This window comes from Doryrhamphus excisus, chromosome 3 (genome assembly GCF_030265055.1).
Source record: "Doryrhamphus excisus isolate RoL2022-K1 chromosome 3, RoL_Dexc_1.0, whole genome shotgun sequence".
NCBI classification, from domain to species: domain Eukaryota; kingdom Metazoa; phylum Chordata; class Actinopteri; order Syngnathiformes; family Syngnathidae; genus Doryrhamphus; species Doryrhamphus excisus.
In genome coordinates, this window is record NC_080468.1 from 26,377,107 (window position 1) to 26,403,239 (window position 26,133).

The 26,133-nt window shown below is 42.7% G+C and overlaps 1 protein-coding gene across 4 annotated transcripts in view; it reads left to right on the forward strand.

The window, feature by feature from the left end:
* Positions 1–420: 420 nt before the first annotated feature.
* Positions 421–26,133, forward strand: part of svep1 (sushi, von Willebrand factor type A, EGF and pentraxin domain containing 1) — a 61,044-nt gene continuing 35,331 nt past the window's right edge. For all 4 annotated transcript variants that reach the window (XR_009128992.1, XM_058066490.1, XM_058066492.1 and 1 more), the window contains exons 1-3: positions 421–4,623; positions 18,121–18,376; positions 19,186–19,362. Coding sequence is in view for 3 of the 4 variants with exons in the window: in XM_058066490.1 (XP_057922473.1) it covers positions 4,117–4,623; positions 18,121–18,376; positions 19,186–19,362 (940 nt within the window). In the remaining variant the exon portion in view is untranslated. The remainder of the gene's footprint in view (positions 4,624–18,120; positions 18,377–19,185; positions 19,363–26,133) is intronic.

Here is a 26,133-nt window from a genome sequence, read left to right on the forward strand (position 1 = left end):
GACGTTCAGTCACCGCCAGGACGAGGTTCAACACAACATTTCCAAAAAATTAAAAAAATAAAAAAATAAACAAAAACCTGTTCTCTTTACTTGTGCACTCTGAAAATGGACTGGGGATAATGCTCGGTGATTAATTGCAATCGTTACATCATTTTTTAGAGAATTTACACATACTATATATAAATACACATCCCGTATAAATACAAATAGATTTATACAGTCTGATGGAGTTACATTTACACAATTTCACTCATATCTACAGTCAATTCCACCCCATATTCACAGTGCGACTAAGTATTCGGAAATGTTGTGTTGGTTAATGTGGACGTGTACTACATTCCCCAGAAGGCTTAGCGATCGAACGGAAACCGGAAGTTCAGACGCCGTTGGAGCCACCTGCGAGTAATGGTGACGTGCTATTCAAGCAAACAGTTCAAAAATATTACTGTGCACCGCTGTTGCTGATTAGTTAAACAAGCAACAAACATGTGGATTTTAATTATGATGGTTTTAGCACAGCAGTGAGGGTGTATTTGTGCACTACTTGAGTTCGTTGAGCTCAGCCCAGTCACTTATCCTGGTTTTCTATGTCGTACTTTTGTGCAACGGGCATTCTGGTAAATATAAATTAGTTCTCCTTCATAATTTTTACTTAAATATTTGTTACGTTTGTTATATGTTATGTAATTTACAATTCTATTCAGATAACAAACATAATCCGAGGCATGGTGTTGAGGCATAGGAAGCATAGTAGATGTCATTACTCAGCAACAACCAGCAGAGGGCACTATTAATTCACGCCTAAATAGTTTTTAGCCTGCACCGGATATATGTATTCATTTGTTTTTTGTATTACTTTGCCTGTCGTTAAAAGGAGAAAGAATAGTAAACGTGTGTCTGTAAAGAGCATAGGTTGGGACAGAATTGACTGAGGTTCCCCAGGTTGCTCAATAATAATCATAATATTGCTGCAGCTTTTTCATGTTCACACTAATATCTATCTACCAAAATCAGTAGCTTGGAGTTTTATTTTACTGTGATTTTTTTTAGTTCATCAGTGAGATTCAGGATGCTTTTTTTTTCCAAACCGTCCTATGCACTCCTATGATGAAAGGAATAAGCACAGCTGTGACTTCCTGCTTTTGGGCACTGGAGACCTCATCAGAATTTTGTCCCAAGGGAGATATAAGGGTTCCAGGGGGGAGGCGTCTGTCTATTCCTTGTGGTGGGGTTACATTAATTAACCTGGTTCACAAATCAAAACCAATCATTTATATTTGGGGGGTTATATTGGCCGGATCAGATTTTTGCGGGGGGTCATGACCCCTGTATCCCCCGTGCAAATGACATGCTTGGCAGTGGTGCAACCTGTCCACCAAGGCTATTTAACTCAGTTGTTCCAGGAGCTATATATTTATAACGCTACACTGCTTATAAAGCAATTACGGCCTACGTGATGGTTAAAATCCTTAATAATACAGGAACTGAGTACAGCACACATGCTCATCAAACATCTATATTACAGGAGTGGAGCCAAGATAGTGACATATTCACAACAATAACAAAATAACATCTACTGATACTAAGATCTTACTTTTTACTGTAATTTACATTGACAGCTCTATGCAGACTACAAAATACAATACTAGTGAGCGGCAATCGCTTATCTAAAAAACAAATATGGATTTACAGATCAACTGTGGGGTAGGCTACAAAGACGAGTAATCGCAATCCATGTTTTGCTGGTAATTCACGACGAGAACACTTTCAACCAGGTTGAAACGCAGCCAAAAATGCACGCAATGAAAGTGACATTCATGGCAGTTTTACTGGCAGTGATAGCCACTGACAGTTATCACTTAACTATATGCACTGCAATGACTTCAGGACATGTGACAGTTGTTATTTAGCAAGCAATTTGTCATGAAAAGGCATGTTATTCCACGATTTGCAGTGACCCTGCGATCAAAGATGACCCTTTGGATTTATTGTCGCACACAACAACAAATACAACATATAGTAACCATTTAAGAATCATCACTTCATTAGCCCAGTGCAATATTAGTAGAAAAATGTGCCTTGACTTACTGCCACTTTGGCATGATTTTCCGTGGTCAAATGTCTTTGACGCTTTAGTTCAAGGGTGGGCAAACTACGGCCCGGGGGCTACATGCGGCCCACCAAGCGTTTGAATCCGGCCCGCCAGTTGCTTTCTAAGTAACTTCAACTTTTAACATACAAACTGGCAACATGACTTGCAAGTCGGATGTCTGATTTAATAAAAAATAAACAACAAAACTGTCAAATTAAATGACATAGTTTGATGTGGTGTGATGTTTAAAGTGCTCCTAAAAAAGGGACATGAGAACATACAACTGATATAGGATAACACTTTTACAGATAAAATTAGACAAATAATTCAAGGAAAATGATAAGCATAAAATAGTGTGTGTGTGTTAAATATATGTTCTGGCCCCCCAGACAATTTTGTTAACTCAATGCGGCCCTCGAGTCCAAATATTTGCCCACCCCTGCTTTAGTTCTATCAGCAGAGCAGTATAGAATCAATTGTGCCTCGAAGTTAGCTGACGTACTGAATTACCGGTATCCTTGAGTGTTCCAACAAAATCATTCAACACAAAGGGTGGGCACAATCTAAAAAATATATAACAAACCACAGAAATTCATACAGAACTGGAACAAAAAAATCGAGAAACCATAACTTCTGGGTAGAAACGTCTGCGCTAAACGTCACTTGCACCAATTCTTCAGTCTCCAGTTGGAGTGGAAAAAAAACAATAATTATTTCAACATCGCGAGCACATCAAACAGGAAACATGCCTTTTAGTTTTTTAAAACTAAAATTAACATGTGTTTTGGTGTCATGAGCACTTACAAACAGTTTTAGCCAAACAATGCATTTAATGGTAAACAGTAGCCTACCAGAAAAGTTTTTAATCACAGTCATCTTCCTCCTGCATCTTTTTTAGTGCCGGAATTGAACAGTTTCACAATTCTTTCATCACACACTTTGTCAGTCTCTCTCTGTCTTTTGTTGTTGCTAAGTTTTACTTTCTTCATCAGCCTTTGGAAACTTGTTGGTGATAGTGGATTTTTAACGCTGCATCCAGGATGTTAAGGTCCACTGGCAGACTTGAATAAAATCTATTAGATTGATCGCCTTTAACTTGAAGGTTCCATCACATGAATTTCTTTGTGTGTTTGCCATGATAAGAGTGTGTGCATGATCCGCATAATGACTGTTCTGAAGCATACGAGATGCTGCAAGATTAGAATGAGACCGTAAATTAACTGCATCATTGTGTAAACCGCAGCGTTCAAAGCGTTCGGAAAAAAGTAGCGACTTGAACAATAGAAATCACAGAAGTCATTGAACCTGCTAGGAAAAGTGCCTCTATATGATGCACTTTTAACTGTTTTTTGGAATCTACTACAAAATCACTAGTCAAAACGGCCTCCATCTTTTTTTTATTTCTAGCATAAAGAAAATGATATTGAATGATTTTTCTTCTGTTGTCATGTTTTTATGGCGCTGCTCTTGGCGAGTTGACAGGCTGCACTGTCCATGTCGAGAGAGAGAGAGAGAGAGGGTGGAAGAAGAAGATGGAAGGGGGAGGTGAGAGAAAAGGGGAAAAAAATGACTTCACCACCACGACTGGACTGCCCCCTTTCTCCCCCCTCAGCCTCTTGCTGTCTCCTAACTTTAGTCCTCCCTCCTCCTCCTCCTCTTCCTCTTGTGTTTTTTTAAATGACTGTGGAAGAAGGGGAGCAAGCATTTGCAGCTTGACTGAAGGTGCTGGCAGAGAGCGTCACGCAGGAGAAGACTGAGGGGCAGCACACTGAAGAGGACTGAGGGGATGTCTCCAAGACAGACGAAGACATATAGGACATGCAGGTTTGTGTATTAGACGCATAGACAGAGGAAAGCAAAGGTTTGTTTCTGCAGGAAGGACCACAAGAAGCATCTTTCTGCAGAGGAGCACGCCACTGAGAAGGAAGCAATGCTTTTAAGAAACTCCACACTGAGCTTTGAGGACACTATTTATCTTCCTTAACTCCTCATAAAGTTGACTCTATTCGCCCTAGCTCCTCACCATGTCCACACTGTCATGGACTTGTTGCTTCCTCGTGCTGTGCATCCTGGACGTATGGATCACAGCCGGGCCAGCACAGCCGCAAGCTCAGCTGCAGCCCCGCCGCTCCAGACAAATGTCATCTTCAGGTAACCTGTCGGAGAGCGCAGAGAAGAAAGTGGCCCGTCTTGGCCTGGCCTTCAAGCGCAACGTCCGCGAGCTACGAGACAAGAGCACCTGCTTGGACCTGGTCTTCCTAGTGGATGAATCGTCCAGCGTGGGGGCAAACAACTTCGGCAGCGAGCTGAGGTTTGTGCGAAAGATGCTGTCTGACTTCCCCGTGGCGGCGGAGAACACACGCGTGGCCTTGGTGACCTTCTCATCCAAGACCCACGTGGTGACGCGGGTGGACCACATCACCGCACCCAAGCCACACCAGCACAAGTGTTCCCTCTTCAACAAGGAGATCCCGGCCATCAATTACAGAGGAGGGGGTACTTACACCAAAGGAGCCTTCCAGCGGGCGGCGGTGAGTCCATAGACGACCTCATGTTGATGTACATGATTAATGACATGTGTGGCTATTGGAACACAAGCTAGCATACATGTAATACAAATATCCAGGCTGTACGGTGGGTGAGTGGTAAGCACGTAGGCTACACAGTCAAGAGCTCGGGAAGACCTGGGTTTTCCAAAATCATGCATTTTAAGTTAATTGGCGACTCCAAATTGTCCATATGTATGAATGTGAGTGCGAGGGTCTACCACGGCTCTTACCTGAAGTCAGCTGGGATAGGCTCCAGCATACACGCAACCCTAGTGAGGATGGAAAATTGGAAATTGCTGCATTTTTTCCAACCAAATTTTACACACAGTCACTCTAAAGGTATGTTGCAGATTTTGTGGGGATTGGTCTTAACACCTTTTGTCTATATGTGCCCTGTGATTGGCTGGCGACCAGTCCAGGGTGTACCCCGCCTCTCGCCGAAAAACAGCTGGGATAGGCTCCAGCACCCCCGCGACCCTCGTGAGGAAAAGCAGCAGAAAATGAATGAATGAATGAATGGTCTTAACACCCTTGGGTTACAGTTTTGTAGAACTGTAAGAGAAATTTCAAGTCAATCAAACTTTGGGGTTTAATAATATATGTTTGAATGTTGGTGCCTTCTATGTAGCCTGCGGAACCGCTGCATGCAGTCGCTTATTCACTACACAGTCCAAGTATCGCTTCCCCTCTGGCTATATTTAACATTCACCAACAGAAACCTCAAAAGTGATTGTGTTGTCTACGCTGCTGTGGGGTCTGCAGAGGTCAAAGGTTAGCTTGTTTATGGTTTGTTGATTTGAGCCGCCTGACACCCAAGCGTGCGTACACACACATGCACGTAGGAGGACCTATGGCCCGGTTCATCTGTCAAGTTCCATGCAGCCCAGCTGTGTAAGCCACGGTGGTCGTATGAAGACGGTTCTGGATAAACAGCTCTGCCTTCAGTCAGCCTGAGCAACATTTAGCTTACGCCGAATGTCATAATTAGAAAGCACACAATGCGTTACGCTAAATCATGCTGGCTCAGTGCTCAACGTTCTCCCTGTGTTTCCAGCGATTATCCCCCAGATTGAATCCTTTGGCTCGGTTCTCAGAGCTCAGCCCCGAGGACAGCTTTTCAGCTCAAACTCCTTAAGTTAAATGCTGATAAGGAGATATCTGGCTTCATCCCAGCTGCTAAAAAAACCCACAACAATACCAAGCAGAAAAAAAAAGCTCTCTGGGGGTCCTGAAGCGCTTTCACATTATTCTCACACACTTAGAGGGGCTTTGGGTGATTTTATCTCATGGTGCGGTCATGGAAAGTATCGAAATATTGTTGAAAAACTTGCACCTTGTGGTTTGAAGGTGAAGGATTTGCATATTAGAGTCATGACTGTATGGATTTGTTTGTGTAACTCGTCTACTCCTGAACAGCTTCACACAAATGTGTGACAATGTGTCATAACACGTACCCCTACTGTGGTGCCTGTGCTATTGTTTTTCTGACAAATACAGCACATGGTGACACTTAACAAACTTGAAATTTCTCACACACCTGAATGTGCCAGACACAAAATATCCACTGGTACCAGTGACACGTGGGGAGGTTCATGGCTGGTTGGTTAGGCACCGACTCTTTGGAGTTAATGCAGGTTGCTCATTCAGAGCATGACAAGAAAAACAAGAGAGTAATTGGGTCGTTCTCCTGGCAGGGGTACCAAAGAGGGTGCTGTCACTTCAAGGCAAGACGCACAGACTACTGTTTTTTTTTTTCAATTCAATTTCAGCTGGCTTTGATTTCAGAAGCAACACGTCATTGTGCACCAAATCTTAGTCTGAGTAGCATGTGTTGCGGTAAGTTCATGTCGCCGTGGAGCATGTTGGTGACATTTTAAGGTAAGTTTAAAGCATTTACAGTAATAGAAATAGCCATATATATTATTAACCTGATAACTTGAAAATAACTTTTTTTGCTTGCTATGTCACACTTTTGGTACCCCTTTTAGGAGACTAACCCAATTTTCACTTCACTCATTCATTCATTTTCTACCGCTTATCCTCACAAGGATCACAGGCATGCTGGAGCCTATCCCAGCTGTCTGCAATCACTGGTCACTTGTTCGCCAGCCAATCACAGGGCATATATAGACAAACAACCATTCACACTCACATTCATACCTATGGACAATTTGGAGTTGCTAATTAACCTAGCATGTTTTTGGAATGTGGGAGGAAACTGGAGTCTCCAGAGAAAACCCACGCATACACGGGCAGAACACAGAGATGGCCGAGGGTGGAATCGAACTCGGGTCTTCTAGCTGTGTCACATGCGTGCTAACCAATCTCTGCCCTGCAGCCCGCCAATTTTCACTTCCGTTAAAAATTTTGTTTTCAAATACTTCTTAGTCCCATTTATTTATTTTCTAAACATGCACACCAGCCTTCTCCAGGAAAAGCTCTGATACTTTGTTGTGAATGTCTGATCTCCTTCTGTTTTGTCTGAACGTTCAATTAAGATATATATAATCCTCCATCTTGGCAGTCAGAATCATTCATTCAGCAGAGCATAAAAATATGTTTTATTAGTATTATGTTAGACTTGGGCTGCACGGGGGCCGAGTAGTTAGCACGCAGGCCTCACAGCTAGGAGACATTGGAGTTCCATTCCACCCTCGGCCATCTCTGTGTGGAGTTTGCATGTTCTCCCCGTGCATGTGTGGGTTTTCTCCGGGTACTCCGGTTTCCTCCCACATTCCAAAAACATGCTAGGTTAATTGGCCACTCCAAATTGCCCATAGGTATGAATGTGAGTGTGAATGGTTGTTTGTCTATATGTGCCCTGTGATTGGCTGGCGACCAGTCCAGGGTGTACCCCGCCTCTTGCCCGAAGACAGTTGGGATAGGCTCCAGCACCCCCGCGACCCTTGTGATGATAAGCGGTAGAAAATGAATGAATGTATTTAAATTGGAATGGAATGGAATGGAATGGCCTTTATTGTCATTATACAAGATGTACAACGAGATTGGAGAGCTTCTCCTTTCAGTGCAGTAGTCCAAGTTTAAAAAAAGAAAAGTATATAAAAGTAGAGTAAAAAAGACAATTTAACAAGATATATATACAAGATATCCAAAATATACACATAGTATTGCACAGGAGCAATATTGATGATGAAGAGGTGTAACTCATGTGAAGTAATAACATATAGCTCCCCAGGACAATGGAAAATGAATCTGGCATACAGCCTGTTCACGGCTAACACTGGTTCAACTCCAGCTCTCAACTAAATCTGCACTAGCATCAAACGTCCCTTCAGCTATAGAACCAACACGCCCAGGTGTTGAGACAGATACACAGAGTGATGTAGGCGATGTACGACCCTTGTGAGGATAAGCAGCAGAAAATGAATGAATGAATGAATGAATGAATGAATAAAACACTGGTGCTGTCTGGCCCACCACTGTGTTTAAGGGCTTACAGCAAAAAACACGCATCAAAGATCCCTTGTATGACAGGAGCGATGCTGTCTTTGAGACTTTAGGAATCCACTGAAAAAAGCACCAGTCAAAGTATCTGTCTATGACAATAGACAGATCTTGTTCAGCAAGATGCTCGGTTGTCCAGTTGAGCATCCTGCTACAATGTAAAACAATGTCATCTGCATGTGTGTGTTCTTGTGAGAGGGAAAGCTGTAAGTAAGTGACAATGATAAGGGAAAAGACAGCATAATTGATAATTGCAGCGTCATATAAATAATAGGGCCATGTTTTATTCCCTTGGCTTGCCTCTGGAAAAGCTCGTCGCAAGCTGGGATCCATTAAGAATGAGGGAGACATTTTTCCACCAGGGCTTGCATGTCGAGACACGACTCTTTGGTCTCCGTCTGTCTCATGTCTCAGCGTTAGGCGTCAAGCATCATCAGCGTGTGTCGTCGCCATGTCTCATTTTGCCCCTTTTTTGTGGAAAGAATGCAGACAGCAAATTCAGGGACAGTATAGAAACATTCCCTGAGGAAAATGTGACATTTTCCAGGGATGAGACTGGCTGGTTTTGATTGTTTGTCCTACAGAGTCAATGTGTCAAGGCAGGTGGACGTGGCTTTGCTTTGGATTTACGGAGCAGGGAAGTAGACTCGAAGGTCTCGCTTATGAAGAAAGACGATGAGGGAAAATCAAGTGGGAGAGGAATGGAAGAATGAGAGGGGGAAAAGGCTGGAGAGGTCACGAAAGAATGCATCTCTTTCTGGTTATTTTTTAGGCTGCGTTCACCCTTGTCATGTTTGGTTCTGTTAGAAGGAACTGGTTTGCTCTGCTGATACGGTTCATTTGGTCAAGTGTGAATGCAATAATATGAGAGAGGTGAACTCTGGTGTGGTTCGGAGTCCGAAGACACGGACCTGTGTTAAAATGACAACAAAAAGCATACATTATGTAAATGACAAATACGTAATGAATAAATATGTATAAATTAATTAATGATTATAAATTTATATATATATAAATTAATTCATGATTAATCACCATTTGAAATTATGTGTGAAATATGTGCATTTGTGCTGTAGTTTATGAACAAAGATTCGGTTGCGTTCAAAGACATCGAGTAACCTAAGCTGAATTCACATGTTTTGTGGGATTTCCAAGCATACTTAAATGCAGCAAATTGTACTTCCGCACTATGTGTGCATTTGTACTGTAGTTTATGAACAAAGATTTGGTTGCGTTCAAAGACATCGAGCAACCTAAGCTGAATTCACATGTTTTGTGGGATTTCCAAGCATACTTAAATGCAGCAAATTGTACTACCGCACTAAGCAAGCTGGAGATACATTTATGGTGTTGGGTTTGCGCCGCTGTCAGGATGAATTCATTGAAGAGAAGCGGGACACTGTGGGGATGCTGAAATAACGCTGTTAATGCGATGTTTTTTAACATCTAACAGAAAATACATTGGAAGTGCTATCTTGCAATTTAAAAGTATATTCTAGAAGCTCTTGCTGAAATGAAAATAGCCTACATATTCAACCCATGTCATGTAATAGGTCACAAAAGCTCTTTAAAAGTACGCTTGAAACGCTTTTGGTGAAATCTAACCTGGTAAATACTGCAGAAAATGAAAATAAGTGAATGCAGCCTGAAAGTGACTTCAAATTGGGTCAAAACAGACATTGGAATTATTTCCTGGCACGCTTTGCCAGCCGGTGGAGGGCGAATGAATGCATTTAACATGCAGGTGGGCAATTTAAATTTCCCCCGCTTCCTTCACTGAACACTTCCAAGCTCAAGCGGAAAGCCGTCTGGGCATCATCACACCCGAGTGTTTATAGACTCGCTATGCGCACAATTACTGTGTGCGGCGTTTAATGTCCTCTATAACTCTCTCCCGGTGCCAATGATAAAAAAGATTCTCATTCCACAGTTTCTCCCATCCCCTTTCCTCCCATGCTTTCTATCAGACGTGTGTGTTTGTTATGCAGGGGGGAGCATCCCTGTTGTCAGGGTCTGCTGCCAAAATATGCAGTAATACTTTTAAAACAGTCTGACTTTAAAAGAGACCCCTTGGTCATAATACTTGAGCATTCACAGCATCATCCATCACCTAAAAGCCTGGAAAATAATGTCTTTGCCTGGCTTCTTCAAAATCCCATTTGCACATTTGTTCTCTCTTGAGTCATGGGGGCATCATTTGCTCAAGGTAATAAATTGCAGCTTTTTTGATGAATCGCTTGTAGAAAGTTGGGAGCAGCTGGCAAATGTGTTGCTTCTACCGAAAAGAAACAGCATCCCTTTGCAATAAATGAAAGCAAGGTGCGAGTCTTTGATGCACCTCCCATGGGTGAGCCACCGGCTGTGATAAAATGATAAGACAAGTCTCTGCTTCCTGTCTCTGCAGCTGCCACTTCCCGCCATCTTGGCCTTAATCATTTCCTCCCACTCTGAATCCGTCTCGTCTTCCTCCTATCAGGGATGCCGCACGTCATCCCGATAAGACCATTAACTCCTCATAAATCTAAGAATGGGTTAAAGTCGGACTGTTTTGGTCCAGGAAGAGACACATTTTTTCGCTGACTGAGAATGATCTAATTGTTACTTAACAGTGTCCTCTCACTCCCCCCCACATGTCCTCCTCTCTCAATGAGGATGCCGAATATTTTCCAGAAATTTGGGCCTACTTTCCAACCTCTAAACGTCTACAAAAAAGTACTCGGAGGTCTCCTCCGTCAAACACTTTCCATCATTTCAGGCATTTCACTGAAAACCATGACTTGGTCTGAGTTGAACCCATCCTCAGTACCTTTTACTTTGAAGGTTTTTTTATTCTGGAAAATTGATTTTCTAATGGCAATGTCTGTCCTTAGAGCAGGGGTGGTTGAATTTTTTGACTTGCAGGCCACATTAGGTAAAAAAAAAATTGGCAGAGGGGGCCGCAGAGGTGGTCATGAAACAGAACAACGCACTTGTTCACGGTGCAACGAAACAAAATCACAACACGCCCACAGCAAGTTAACACATCACGTAACTACTACTGTACGTGGGTGATAAACAGCAACTTAATGCGTAACTTAAAGCTGTTATTTCCAAATTCCCGCAAGGCATGCTGGGTAGGACAGCTGCAACAACAATATGAACGAACTATGGACAGTACAACATAGGATATCAAGAGTATGTTAGCTTCATATTTTGCAATCAAGCAAAAAATCTGTAGGAAGAAAGATTACCACAAGCTACCCAGCATGCCTTGCGGCAGGAATATATGGGTGATTGTTTGGCATGGGGTATTGTGTGTAGATATTTATATGTATGCCCACCTGGTACAGTTGGTGGGATGATTTGTGTGGCACAATAGCACTGCAAGTCATGTCATAAACTTTGTCACTGTCAGTCAACTACAGTATACGTTTTGATCATTTTGTTTTTGCCTCATCAAATAGGCGAACATAGCATGAAATAAAATGTGACTGTTTTCACTGTAGCTCACATACTGTTTGAGCTCACTGTACAGCACCCTGTGTTGCTAATGTTGACGTCCACTCACCCCACTTCTTAATGTTACATTGCTGTATGTGAAATAGCAGATATAGTAACAGCTGTTACTTTAGTACATACTCCAATATGGAACCTTTAGGATATATTATTATATTCATTCATTCATTCATTTTCTACCGCTTATCCTCACGAGGGTTGCGGGGGTGCTGGAGTCTATCCCAGCTGTCTTTGGGCGAGAGGCGGGGTACACCCTGGACTGGTCGCCAGCCAATCACAGGGCACATATAGACAAACAACCATTCACACTCACATTCATACCTATGGACAATTTGGAGTCGCCAATTAACCTAGCATGTTTTTGGAATGTGGGAGGAAACCGGAGTACCCGGAGAAAACCCATGCATGCACGGGAAGAACATGCAAATTCCATACAGAGATGGCCAAGGGTGGAATTGAACTTGGGTGTTCTAGCTGTGAGGCCTGCGTGCAGCCCCATATTATTATTTGATATGTATTTTTCTACTGCCAGCATTGATATGTACAGGGATTGAGTTCCCCAAATGAGCAGTTCAAGGGTCACAACAGCCTTAGGCCCGGAAATGGATCAGACAGGCTATTAATCAATGTTGGAGTACCGCAACGTGCTACTGCAAACGCTTAGAGATGACCAACAGTAAATGTGTGGCAGCGTGGCTGGTTTGTGTAAATCCTTCAGTGTCGTATTTGTGCTGGAGGACGGATGATGGATGAGTTGTTCTTGCTCATCTTCACGGCACAACCCAGTGGTTTGATGAGTTTTCAGGGTCGAGATGGGAGCAGCGGCGGTTTCGCAGTTTGCTGCGGTCTTGCTCGAGCACCCGTTTTGGATTGGGAGGGGCTTAAGAGCTTCGGTTACCTCAAAAACTCATCTATCCAACAAGATGTCACCATGCTCCATTAATCATTATCCTGCTGCTGTGGGTGTGTCCGTGCTCTAATTAAGCTCAATACACACAACTGCAGAATGAGTCCCCTGCCAGATACTTATGTCAGAAATCTTTTCAATGCACGTTTAATATGCATCTGTCATAAAAAAAACACATTTCAGACATAGTGTCATACTCACACACCCTATTCTACGCATATCACACTTACCCAAACTGTTCCACCCAGTCCACCCCCACTGCTTAAAATAGACCTCGCCAATCAATGGGTGTCGCCGATGACAGCCTTGCTCCAACACGCCATGCATGTGAGGAGCTGATAAATAAAAAAGCCGAGCGGAGGGAAGCCAATGAAAGTGTCGAGGAGTGACATGACAGTGAGCGGTGGGGTGGGCTTTGAAGATGCATACTTTGTTGGCAGGGTCGAAGGTCACAAAGGTGTCAGGGTGCGCAGGAACTAGCTGTCAGCAGCTGCAGCGGCATGTGCTGTCGTACTCAATCATGGATGAACTAAAATAAAATACTACCTTATCATTTTCCTATGTATTGAAACCGGCCAGGAGTACATTTGGAATACAGGAAGTGGACAAATGTATTGCAATTAATGTAGAACTGTGAATTGTACACACCGTTAGAGCATCATTAAAATGTCAATTTGGCATAATGGGAGCTATTTAACAATTTTAAACCACACATCTTTTGATCGCGTTTTCCGTGCAGAAGTATTAGTACAGTGGGTGCTACCACATGGTCAGTTAAATTGCTGCTTGTATGTTAAGCTACACCGCTACACAGTTCACTATATGCTTGCGTTCTCTTCTTCTTGTGTACTTTTCCCACTGATCAGATGTGATTTATACCCCTCAGTGTCCAAGTGTAATCACTTTGAGATGTGTTGGCAACACTAATGTTCCGCTAGACCTGATATCCATCTCTAAGAAGCCAATTCCAGAGAACACCACAGCTTGCAAGATATCATTCATGTGAATTCAGGCTGATTCAACAGTAAATTTAGGTGATTCCCAGCAAGATATGAATAGCTTTTTCTTGCATTGCATTTTCAAATACTTCCCCCAAACATGTGTAAAATAGCTCCTTGGTCTCAAACTGATTAGATTTATTCTACCAATGGAGGCGGCGTCCAGAACAAACAGGAGAAACAGTAAGCTGAAACGATGCTGTAAAAATGGCTGACGTCTTTCCGGTTCCAGGGCTCGTTAGAGACAAATGATGGGAGCAGACCGCACTTCCACAGCTAACCGCATGTACATTTTCACAGAGGTAATTTCCAAATCATATAAAGGAATAGAATAGAACTTTACAGGAACAACGAATGCACTTCACAGCTTGTTGGTTAAGCTCTTTTTGAGTGTAAAGTTTTGTGTTGCTCATTAGCACCTCGAAGACACGTCAGCACGTTGTCAGATCCAAAAGTTCCAAAAAAGTCAGCACTGCACTGGATATTGATTGATACTGAGTTTAAAAAACGTAAACGCATGAGATCAGTCAGCAACTTTTTCTCTCTGCTCCAGCCAAGATGACCTCTCCCCTTGGCATTCCACTGTGGAATTATCCAGACTTTTCCCACTCTCTCTTCTCTCGACGACTCAAACTGTCAGGCTCGCTTAAGCAGCCGTGCACCCACTCCAGTCTGCCTGCAAATCATTTGACCGCTCGTCTTCCCTCTGGGGTTTAGTTTTGACTCCTCTAAATGTGTGTTGCTCAAAAGCACCCCCAGTGGTGTGGAGCTTGTTGTTGTTGTTGTTGTTCTTACCAACCAAGCCAAGAGCAAGATAGCCTGTCAAAATAAGCTCACTCACTTCTGAGTGAAAAGATTTGACCTTTCCGAGTGGATGTAGTGGGAATTTCAGTTGATGATAAATCATTTATTAATACATTTTTGAGGGAGCAATGTTCAAACCACAACATAGCCAGGAACCCATGTAGCCATGCTCTCCTCCTATAGTGGTGTGGAAAAATCCAAATGCTACATGGCCCTGTGTGGAACCTAATACCTGATACCTGGTTTAGCAACAACTGCAATCAAGTGTTTGCAATAACTTGCAATGAGTCTCCTACAGCGCTGTGGAGGAATGTTTTTATGCATAATTGTTGTCATTCAGCCATATTGGAGGCTTTTCCAGCATAAGGTAATTCCACAGCATCTCAATAGGATTCAGGTCAGGACTTTGACAAGGCCACTCCAAAGTCTTCATTTTGTTTTTCTTCAGTCATTCAGGGGTGGACTTGCTGGTGTGTTTTGGATCATTGACCTGTGGCTCTCAATGTGGTTGGCTGGAGTCCCAAAGCTTTATTTTAAGTTAAATTAAAATTATATGTTTTTTGAGGGGAGGGGACAACCACTTTTTCACACAAGGGCATCTATGTTTGGATTTTCTTTCTTACTTTTACACTTTGTCTTCATTTGGCATCCGTCAATGCTGCCATGCATATGTAAATCTGTGATGAGCAGCTGGTCCATCGTGGCAATACAGACACAAGTCTGCCAACATTTTTGAAGTCATGCAAGCATATGTCGATGATAAGAAGACATGTTTTATTTCGTTTATGAGTGTATCTCATTGAGTTTATTTGTCTACTGCTAATCCCTGCAAGCCTGTAGTTTTGCTATCAGTGCTACTTTGACACATACCATCCTCCCAAACTCTCCCATCACTTCTTATCTCGCACTTGGACCCCCGGCATCGTGGCCAACAAAGATTAGACCCATGCATAATTTGAAGAATAGCGTAAGAAGCCATTTTATTTAGCATGGTAAAGACAAAGAATACTACACTCTTTTGCATGATCCTTAAAGCGATAGTGTTCCTGCCTACTTTTCATTGCTATTCTTCTCATTTGACAAATAAAATAACAATTTTGTAGCACACTGCCATCACTGCCGCAAAGTCCTAATTTTTGTCACAATTTTGTGATAAAAATTAAAGAAAAGTTTTGTTTTTTATTTTTATTGCATACAAATTAGGACCGTCAAAGTTAACTAATGGCTCTTGTAGCAAGACCAAAGTTATTTGTATCTACTGTCGCTGTATTTGACTTATCACGGATTACATGGCCTGCTCAAACTCATGTTTTTTTTTTACCTGACCTCAACCCAATTGAGAACTTATGGAGCATTGTCAAGCAAAAAAAATCTTTGAGGGTTGGAGGCTATTCGGACATCTTGCAAAGAAAGTGAAGCAGAAAGGCTCCAAAAACTCCAAAACAAGTTCAATGTAAGAATAGTGAAGGCTATATCAGAGAAGGGATCTGATGTTGACATGTAACTTGGCCCGTTAAAATGGCCAAGCTTTTGCTTTCAGTGAATGACCTCCCTATGCTGCAAATTGAACAAATTACCATTTAACAAGAGTTCTAATTGTCCTGCTGCAGAACCCAAGTTGGTTTCAGCTTGAGGTCACCAACTTGATGGCTGGACATTCTCCTTCAGGATTTTGTGGTAGAGAGCAAAATTCATGGTTCCATTTATCACAGCAAATCTTCCAGGTTTTGAAGCAACAGAACAGCCCCAGACGATCACACTACCACCACCATATTTTACTGTTTACTGTAATGTTCTTTTTCTGGAACGAGTTACATTTATGCCAGATGTAATGGGAACTTCCAAAAAGTTGCAACTTTTGACCTTAGACCACAGAGTATTTTCCCAAAGGTCTTCAAGATATTTTCTGGTAAAATTGAGGCGAGTCTTAATATTCAGCGGTGGTTTTGGTCTTGGAAGTCTGCCACGCAGGCAGTTTTTGCCCAGTGTCTTTCTTATGGTGGAGTCATGAACACCGATCTTAACTGAGGGAAGTGAGACCTGCAGTTCTTTGGATGTTGTTTTTGGGGTCTTTTGTGACCTCTTGGATGAGTCGTTGCTGTGCATTTCTGGGAAGGTTCACCACTGTTCCACGTTTTTGGCTGCACAGTGACCAAGTGGTTAGCGCGCAGGCCTCACAGTTAGTAGACCCGAGTTCAATTCCACCCTCGGGCAGCTCTGTGTGAAGTTTGCATGTTCTCCCCGTGCATGCGTGGGTTTTCTCCGGGGACTCCGGTTTCCTCCCATGTTAGGTTAGGTTAATTGGAGACTCCAAATTGTTCATAGGTATGAATGTGAGTGTGAATGGTTGTTTGTTTATATGTGCCCTGTGATTGGCTGGTGACCAGTCCAGGGTGTACCCTGCCTCTCGCCTGAAGACAGCTGGGATAAGCTCCAGCACCCTTGTGAGGATAAGTGGTAGAAAATGAATGAATGAATGTTCCGCGTTTTTACCATGTGTAGATAATGGCTCTCACTGTGCTTTGCTGAAGTCCCAAAGCTTTAGAAATTAATCTCAGTTTTGTTTTTGCAGGATTGTTTTCTCCATCAAATATTTTTTTAACTGCATTTTGTGTTCAGTTGTGTTGTCATTGACTAATATTTAAATTAGTCTGATGATCAAGTGTGAAATGTGACAAACATGCAACGTTTTTCTGTCAAGAAATGTGCAAGCAGTGGCTGGTTTTATTGTCTGTTATGTTGACAATCGCCTATGACGACGTCAGTCTGCCAGTCCAAGGGGGCATCAACATAAACGCGTGCCACTGTAGTAAGAAAATATAGGTCAAGTCAGTCAAAAGTTACAACCACGCAACTGATTTGTAGTTCAACACAAAAATAGCAGGATTGAATTAGTTTTATAGTCATACAAATGAAATTGTGTGCATCCAGAAGACCATAAGCATATTAAGTAACAGCAGCTGTGGTACCAAGCAGCGTGAAGCCTCCCTCTCCCCACATATTCCACCCTTGGTCGCTGCCTTGCTTCGTGGCCTCTGTAATTACGCTCCTCTTGCCAAAGGCGCTTGATGTTTGGCCAATTAGACAATAAAGACCAGAGCTTTTCTTTCCTTCACCCCGTCACACCCTTTTGTCCTCCGTTCTCATGATCTCTTTGGACCCAGAAGACAGAGAAATCATTCCCCTTTCATCCCTTCATTCAACGACCTTTCTGGCAATCTTCTTTTTTAATGATCTCACTTCCTTTCCATTGTCTTCCTTTTCACTAAACAGATAAGTAAACAATGAGGTTTTTTTGAACCCCCTCCCGAAAATAAATATATGTTTCCCCAAGCAGTCTAATTGTATGTAGTGGATAGTAAACGCCAGCTAAAATTACTTTGGGAACTGTATCTGGGGCGGACAAGGCGCTGTTTTTCGGTGGTTTTAGACCACTGGCTAGCAGCTGGCTTGTCTGTAGGAGAAGTCATTACAGTTTTAGGCCATTCTGTCATTTTCTCTCGCTCCTGCTGAGGTAGGCTTTTGTCGAAGCATAGAATGGGTTGTGGTTGTGTGTGACGTTCTTCGATATTCACTATCGCTGAAGCGATGTGCTGCGTGACCATATACAGTCATGCCTGGAAATGACATTGGTTGTGTTGAAAATACTTAAATAATAAGTCCTCGTCAGTGAGTACCAAATTTGGTGGTTTATGATTGAGCACTGTACAGCGACAGTGGGTGTTTTGTTGAGCTGTGTGAGAAATATCAAGTCCGATTTTAACATCCAATTGAGTCAGCTAATGAGTTTTCATTTCCTCCTCCATGTAGCAAATCCTTCGTAATTCCCGTGCAAATGCCAGCAAGGTTATATTCCTGATCACCGATGGCTACTCAAACGGAGGAGACCCTCGCCCGGTTGCGGCAGCTTTGAGGGAGCGCGGTGTGGAGATCTTTACCCTGGGCATCTGGCAGGGGAACATCCGAGAGCTACACGACATGGCCTCCCACCCCAAGGACCAGCACTGCTACCTGGTGCACAACTTTGCTGAGTTTGAAGCATTGGCTCGCCGCGCATTGCATGAAGGTAAGATTTGTCAAGCTTTAAGCATGATGATTTTGGAGGACTGTCCAAAACCATTTTCCATCTTTTTATGGAAGGATTCTGAGGATGATCTAACCATGAAGTAAAAAAAAAAACCCACATCTGTTAATCCAATTGACAAGACTTTAGGACATATCGCATTCCACCCCATTTTCCGTATACTTTTTTAAGTATATAAGACGACTTCATGCATGCTAATTTGGAAGCTTTGGTGCTACATCCTCAGCACATTTCAATACTTCAATGAGAATATATAACAATTTGACAATTAAGGTACACTTCAGCTGTGCCAGTAGCCATTACAGTCAAATTGAGCCCCCCAACCCCCACCCCACAGGCACGCAATTAAGTGAGACTTCCCATGATTTTGTCCAAATATCACTATTAGATTAGAGCAGGCTGTAAATCATGCACACATTTTTTGCAGGATGTCTGAAAGCATGGGGGGGGGGGGGGGTGCATTAAAGATCAGAGGCACACTAGGATAAGGCCGTGAGAACGACTGTGGTATCAGCGTAACCCGCCTGTTTCACCCGACCGGGTTCGATACAGGGTCCGTAGAATGAGAAATGAGAAGGCTAGCCTGCCCTGACTGTCATGTGATGTCTAGTGCAACTCTTAAGGTGTCAGCGAGGTGAGGTTGACCAACATTCTCCTGCACAGCTGCACCAGCTGGCATCTGTTACATCAGCGCCGTGTCCTCTCTTTTTGTTGGCAGGAAAAAGTACTCAAAGCAAGCACTTCTCTTACGTTTGATGCATAAATTCTATCCCCTCTTCACTCGTCCTCAGATCTCCCCACCGGCAGGTACATCCAGGAGGACCTGTCCCGCTGCTCCTCCTTGTGTGAAGCTGGCCGGGAATGCTGCGACGTGATGGCCAGCTGCAAGTGCGGAACACACACGGGGCAATACGATTGCATCTGTGAGAAGGGATACTATGGAAAGGGTCTACAGCATGAGTGCACAGGTAGGACACATGTTGTTTAAAGGTCCCTTATTCAAGTAACTATTTGAAATGAATCTGAGAGGTCACAATAGTGGAGATCACATGAATTTTCAATGTATTTATAATGAGTGCTATTGGCCAGGTCCATTGGCTATTGGGCACCCCAAAATAGGTTATAATACGGGGGGGCGGCAATGTGAATTGGCTGTGACTCTTCTTATAAGGAACCATAAAACCTTAATTATCACTGTTGAAACTTGTGAGACTTTGGATGTGAGAGTGGTGGAACTTCCAGGTAAGTGACGGAGACCACTGTTGAGAAAGGTTGGTCATCTTTTCCGATGAATTTAATAATTTTTCTGGTTATTAGCCTAGTCTTCTTCAAATGCCGTATTAAAGCGTTTTAACTTGCTACCCCTGCATGTGCTGGTCGTTAAGTTCCACACGGCAGACATGATTGGTGGTCAAGACAAGACACTACACTGCGTGAAAGGATGGCTGCGGGCTGCGATAGCGCTAGTCACAGGTATCGGCTTTTGTCATCGCCTTTGAACGGCATCTGATTTTTCACGGAAATCATCTGATACCGCTTAGTGGCCGATCGATTGGAGCACGCCGAGGTGATACGAATGTGAAGGTGACTATATGGGTGTGCTAAGGTGCTCTAATAATGTTAAAAAACTTACTCAGAAGATTGTAAAGATGATTTTAACTATGACAAAATATTTAATTTATAAAGAAGGAATTTTGAGTTAAAGCACAATAAATGAGGTATTACTATACAAAGGACAAAGGTTCATCTCTTATAGTGGCTTCAAGAGGGAGATGATAAATGTTTCTCGCTTTTGGTGCTCATAGCCATGCTCCAGGGACACATATTATTGTTAGAACACCAATAGAACCTTTTCCCCACACACATATACTTAAACATGTTCAGAGTCCAAGAGCATCATTAGTAAATCATAATGTGAAAAGCCTCCTAAGAATAATATATTTTCTGTGTCATCTTTTCACTCAATGAGATAGTGTAAGTCTCTTTGATTTAAATGACCTCATCAGAGCGACTGCAAAAGTTATGGATGATCCGATTAGGACTAAAACCATATCTGTAACGCAGCCAGTGAGATGAAGGGAGACATCATCTTTAATGTTTGTGTATGTCTCTCTGGGGAGAGCAGGAGCCGTCCCACTTGTCCCTGTCAGAAATGATACAGTCATTGAACTTTACAGCAATGTAGTCACTCATGAGGCTTGATGGTGCTGTATCATGACACATTATGTCATCTCATCTCACTGTTATGTCTTATATTATGGAATTTGAACACGTCATGCAGGTGGTCTCGGCCGTATCATGGTAAAGTCGCAACACGTTGTATTTATATGAAACAAACTGGATGTGTGTGTGTGTGTGTGTGTGTGTGTGATTCAGTCCAATGACTAACAGATGCACTGGCTCCAAAGTGAGTGATTGAGTAACTGCTTCGTTTGGAGAGCGCACTTGATACGGAGACAACACAGGCGGGGGGGTGCAGGCTGTTCTGCGGGTGATGGTATAACGAGGAAGCTTCTTCACTTCAACACTCCTGGATAAGTTGTGTCCCTAGTGCCTGTTTATGTGCGCCAGACCTGTCATCCCCCTCGCTTGGTTGCCTCACTTTTGAGAGAAGACGCTTTTACGGCTTTTCATTAGGATTCATTAAGGAAAAACCCCTTTCCTCATGGGCCTTGTGTAGGCATAGGCTTTGCTACACACCTTAAAATCAGCCACAGAGATGGGAGTTGAATTAAGCTACATTTTAAGAACATTATAGATATTGGATCTAAGATGTAACATTGTATTGATATTTAAATCTAAGAATAATATTTCATGTGTTTTGTTTCTACGGTTCTCTATTATGCAAAAGTGAATTTTTGTTGATGTTCTGACAGTAATTTGTGACCACCAAACCACTTGTTTGCTTTTCAAGTAACAAGTAGTTAACTTGCTAACTTGCTGCTACGGATTTTCATAGTGGAATGTAATTCCGTACATGTTGTTCATAGTCGATTAATAGTCAAATATATATAAGTATTTTTCAAAAAGTGGTTAGCATGTAGGCCATGCGGTTACGAGATCGGGAAGACCTGGATTCGAATCTCCGCTTCCGTTCTCGTTTTCTCCGGGTACTCCGGTTTCCTCCCACATTCCAAAAACATGCTAGGTTAATTGGCGACTCCAAATTGTCAATAGGCAATGAATGTGAGTGTGAATGGTTGTTATGGTTGTAATGGTTATATGTGCCCTGTAATTGGCTGGTGACCAAAGTCAGCTGGGATAGGCTCCAGCATACCTCAGCAACCTTAGCGAGGATAAGGTTAATATGGGACACAAGAGGCAAATATCTAACATCCTATGTTTCTTGTTCAATAAAGCTCTGGGCAAGGTTTCCTACATTTTTTTTCCGTGAGACGGTTCTGTGCAGCAACATCTCCAAAACCAGTCCGATGTGTGGTAAAGGCCAGTACGTCACACGGCACAAAATTCTAGTCTCCATTTCTGTATTCTGTTGCTTTAACCTCAACAGACCTGGCTGAAGCAGGGTTGTTGCGTGGATTCTGGGTACTCTGTGTGCTCCACTGGTCAGCTCTTGACAGGCTTAGCAAAGACTGCTGCCAGAAACAAGCCTCCCTCTGCTCTGCCTTGTGTGTGTCTGTGTGTTTATGTGTGTATGTGTGTCTTCAGGTGGGTTATGCTGTCTGGACTCAAGAGTTTTGCGCTTTTTTTTTTTTTCTGGCTGCTGCCTTCTAAAAACATACAAGAGCATCAGTCCTGTCGGTGGATTGTTATTATTATTGACTGGGCAATCCTGTTGGAAAAACGATCCAAATCCCCACTGTGTACAGCAGTATTGTTTATGGATCCATCCCAGCCAAGAGAAACAACCTCTTCCCAAAACATGAGCGGAATTCCAGTAGATAATGAGGAATGATGAACCCCATTCTGACACCGGACTCTTGACAAACAGGACATTGTTGTCGCTCCTTAAATATCTGTATCACGGTGCAAGAAAGTCCATGTTTTTTTTAACCTTATCTGTAGCCTGACGGAATGACTGCAGGTCTGGCTTGTGTTCATGTGGTGTCAGCATGTACTGTGTATGGTTACATGTAAACAATGAACTGTTCTATGTGCCATTTTGATGATTAACCATCAAACAAGTGCACAGTCATGACACAATCACACTTTTGGCTTTTGGTCCAAATGATTTGGAAGATTAGTAGACTAGTAGATAAGGTGCTGATGTTTTGCTTGATGGTGGCCATGTTTTTGAATCCATCTTGATTATTATACAGACATGTCCATGCTCAAATTTGTACTGCTGTGTGAGAAATTTCAAGTCAATCAGACTGATGGGTTTAATAACCGCACCAGTATTTGTCAGAAAAATAATACCTTAATCAACATGCGTTTTGACACATTTTCACCCTTTTATTACAGTCTGATGACAACCCAGTGGTTGTTGTAGCAATTATTTTTAGCATTTAGAGTGTTTGTACCCCTTTCTTTACCCCAAACACAATAAAAGTTTAACATCAGGGAGCATTAAAAGCAGATGTCATGGACTCCAGATGCTAGTTTACATGATATGTGATGGTTCAAAGTGAACATTTCAAAAAAACAAAAAAAAAACAGCTCTCGCTTCACAGTCTGTTTTTTTCCAAGCCTGCCTCTGCCAGCACATGGATGAAAGTGTCCTTCTATTTGGGTTATTTACAGTTGGATGTTGTAATAAGTCAGGATTGTGCATGTCTACCTGAGGAATTACGTAAACATTAAAGACTACTCTGTTACCGCTCACTTGTGGAAAGCCCAATTCCCTCCAACAGCTTCAATAGCTTTGAAACTGTCTGGCCAGCTTTCCCAACATTTGTTTGTTAGTCCAAAATGGGGATCTGTTGTTGTGTTCTGGTGTGGTTATCAGCAGGGGTCAGGAGGACTGTGTGGACTCTTTAAAAAAGTAGGGAGGGTGATTTTTCTGCCCAGTGATTTTAATGAAGTGCTCTGTATTTCCTGACTTTTAAAGGCATTAATTACCATGCTGTGCAACATGGGCAGGGAATCTGAGCCAATGGTTACAAAGACCAGTTTGTAAACATCCACTGCCAATATAAAGTTCACATAAACAAGAAAATCCTTTCAGCAAGTGAAAATTAAGATTGTTGCGGAAAGAGCTGCCCCTCAGGTGTTCTTTAGAAGCTAGGTATATATTAAGTGTCCTCGCACAGTGCGGCATTTAAATTCATTTACAGTAGGTTCTTAAAAACAGCAAAACGCCTCTCTCGTATAGAGGATCTTTGCCTCGTGTTAACATACCGCTTCTCTTTGTGATGAAAAGTGTCACGCTCAGCTTCATCGAGAGAACTACTGCATTCTCCGTAGCTTACACTGCTGTTGCTTGTCCTCGTGTGTTTACGTTTGTTGTGAGACACCTTCGGGAGTTTGAAAAAAAAATGTTGTTTTCACGCATTACTCTTATTTCTTGTGACTTCATTGTCAGTACTCACCCATTATTCCAACTATGTCCCATCTATTATATTGATTATTATTTATTTATTATAGTGACTGTAGAAAAACTGTGAAAAAATTACCATTGCATGATGCTTTCGTCCAGCGCACCACTGTGCACAGTCAATTTGGTAATTTTGGTTGTCTGGGCTGTGCACCAGGGGAGGTGTCCACATTTTCAGCTTGGCTCAGTAAAAATTCTGTGACAGAACAGCACACTAGAGGTGCCCTGAAAGATTGCCAGCTCCGATCTTGATGCAGGCGAAGCGCACCCTGCACAGTGGTAAATTCGCTGACAAGTACACAGTGCACACACGTCACCAAAACCTTAAAGTCAGGCACATTTCAATGCAACCAGCAACCACTATTTAATGTAACTATTTAATTTTTGTATTAATTGTCCCATCACATCGGTGTCACGCAAAATGGGAACTCAACCTGACGGCAGCTTAGCATCACCTACACTGTGATGTGGAGGGGGAGGGGGGGGGGGCAACTCCAAATAAGCCAAATAAAGGCTCAACATTTTAGAAGTGGAAACTCCACCAGAAAAAGCACACGACAGCTCCACTCATCGCTCATCTTTGTGGCTGTGCTGGATGCTTTTTCATAGCCTAGATCGCCCCCCCTCTCCCTTTTTATCCACCCAGTAGACAATTAATAATTACTAACAACTGAAAACAAAGGTTAATATAACGTTGGTTGTTACAATATGGCTGTAGGATATATATTTTTTCTGGTTATTTTTTTTTTCTCAAGGAGGATGTGGAGGAGATACCGCAAATATACCATCAAAGGTTCTCCTATTTGACAATGTAGAGCAGGAATGCTGGTGGATCACAAGCAGGATGCCCGGATTAGCCTGCTGCTGTGTTTGATATAACTGTCAGGAACAGATGACATGTGTCCCATGAGGTGGTGTACGTGGTGCATGATGCGCATTGTGGCGTCTGATGCGCAGTCCTGTGGGCCCTGTGCATTTAAAGTCAATGAGAGGTGTTCATTTGGCGTTGAGATTACACTGGGCTGTGTTAAACCCTCTCACGCCTTCTCTCCTCCCTCCTTGACACTTGTTCTGGTGGGTGGGACGGGGGCGTGGGTGTGCTGCGATGCGTCAGACTGCGCTGCTCACAAAAATTGCAAGGTGCCTGGTCTACGAAAATAGATCCCCTTGTTACATCACCTTATTTTGCCATTTATTAACTGATAAAGATCACATATTAAATACTGGGAATAAATAATTATATTGCAATAGATTGAAACAAATAGGGGATGCGATTGAATAAGCTTTGCTTCTTCCTACTCCTTTTGTGCCTATGGAAATGTGAATTGTACTATGTGATGTATTCTATTATAACTTCTATATGTGCATTCAAATAAAATTAAACCATTACCATTACCAAAAGCGGATGAAAAAGCGAGGCATTTGGCGTGGAATCACACCAGAGATCCAGGCGGACAAGAACATGGGTAGCCGAGAGAGCCTTTACCGTCATCTCCACCTGCGGTCCAGATGTCCAAGCTGCACGGCCGACGTCCGGCCTCTGCTGTAAAGTGTGGCGAAGGGTCGGTGATGGCGAGCACTTCCGCGGTTCCCCTCAGCTACAGCGCCAGCTGGCTTCCCCCCCCCCCCGCCTCAAGGTGTTGTGGAACACTTCATATCTGCCTTTGAAATACATACACGGGCAAAGACTAGTGCATAAGATGCATACCTGCCAACATTTGCATTGTCTGTAGCTCCCATACAGTAAAACTACATGTTATGGAGTGGCCTTTTATTGTAGCCAGTATAGCCATATTTGGGTACGTAGAAGAATGGGAGCCAAATAAAAGCCTAGAATTTATATTTTTGCTGCACATAAAGAAATGTTGCTTTACCAAACACAAAAGAATAATTAACACTGCTCAAACTTTTACTGTTGCACTTCCACTTTCCTAAAACCCAAAGTGTCCAAAGTGCAGCCTGACGATAATTTAGCGGCAGGAAGTCCAATGGCCACCCATTATTGAATACCAATTTCACCTCAAAGATTCTTCTCGCAGCCTCCCAAGGACAAAGAGCGTATCCTGCTTGGCTTATTACAGACTATGTGAAGACTGGGATTCAGCGGGAGCGTGAGGCAAACCGCTAAACAACTGTACAAACACGGGCAGCTCTCCAGTCTGGTGAGCTTGATTATAGACGTCAGTGTGCTGGGAAATAAGTGACAAAAGGCCCACAGTAGCGCCCTCAACACACATGGTGT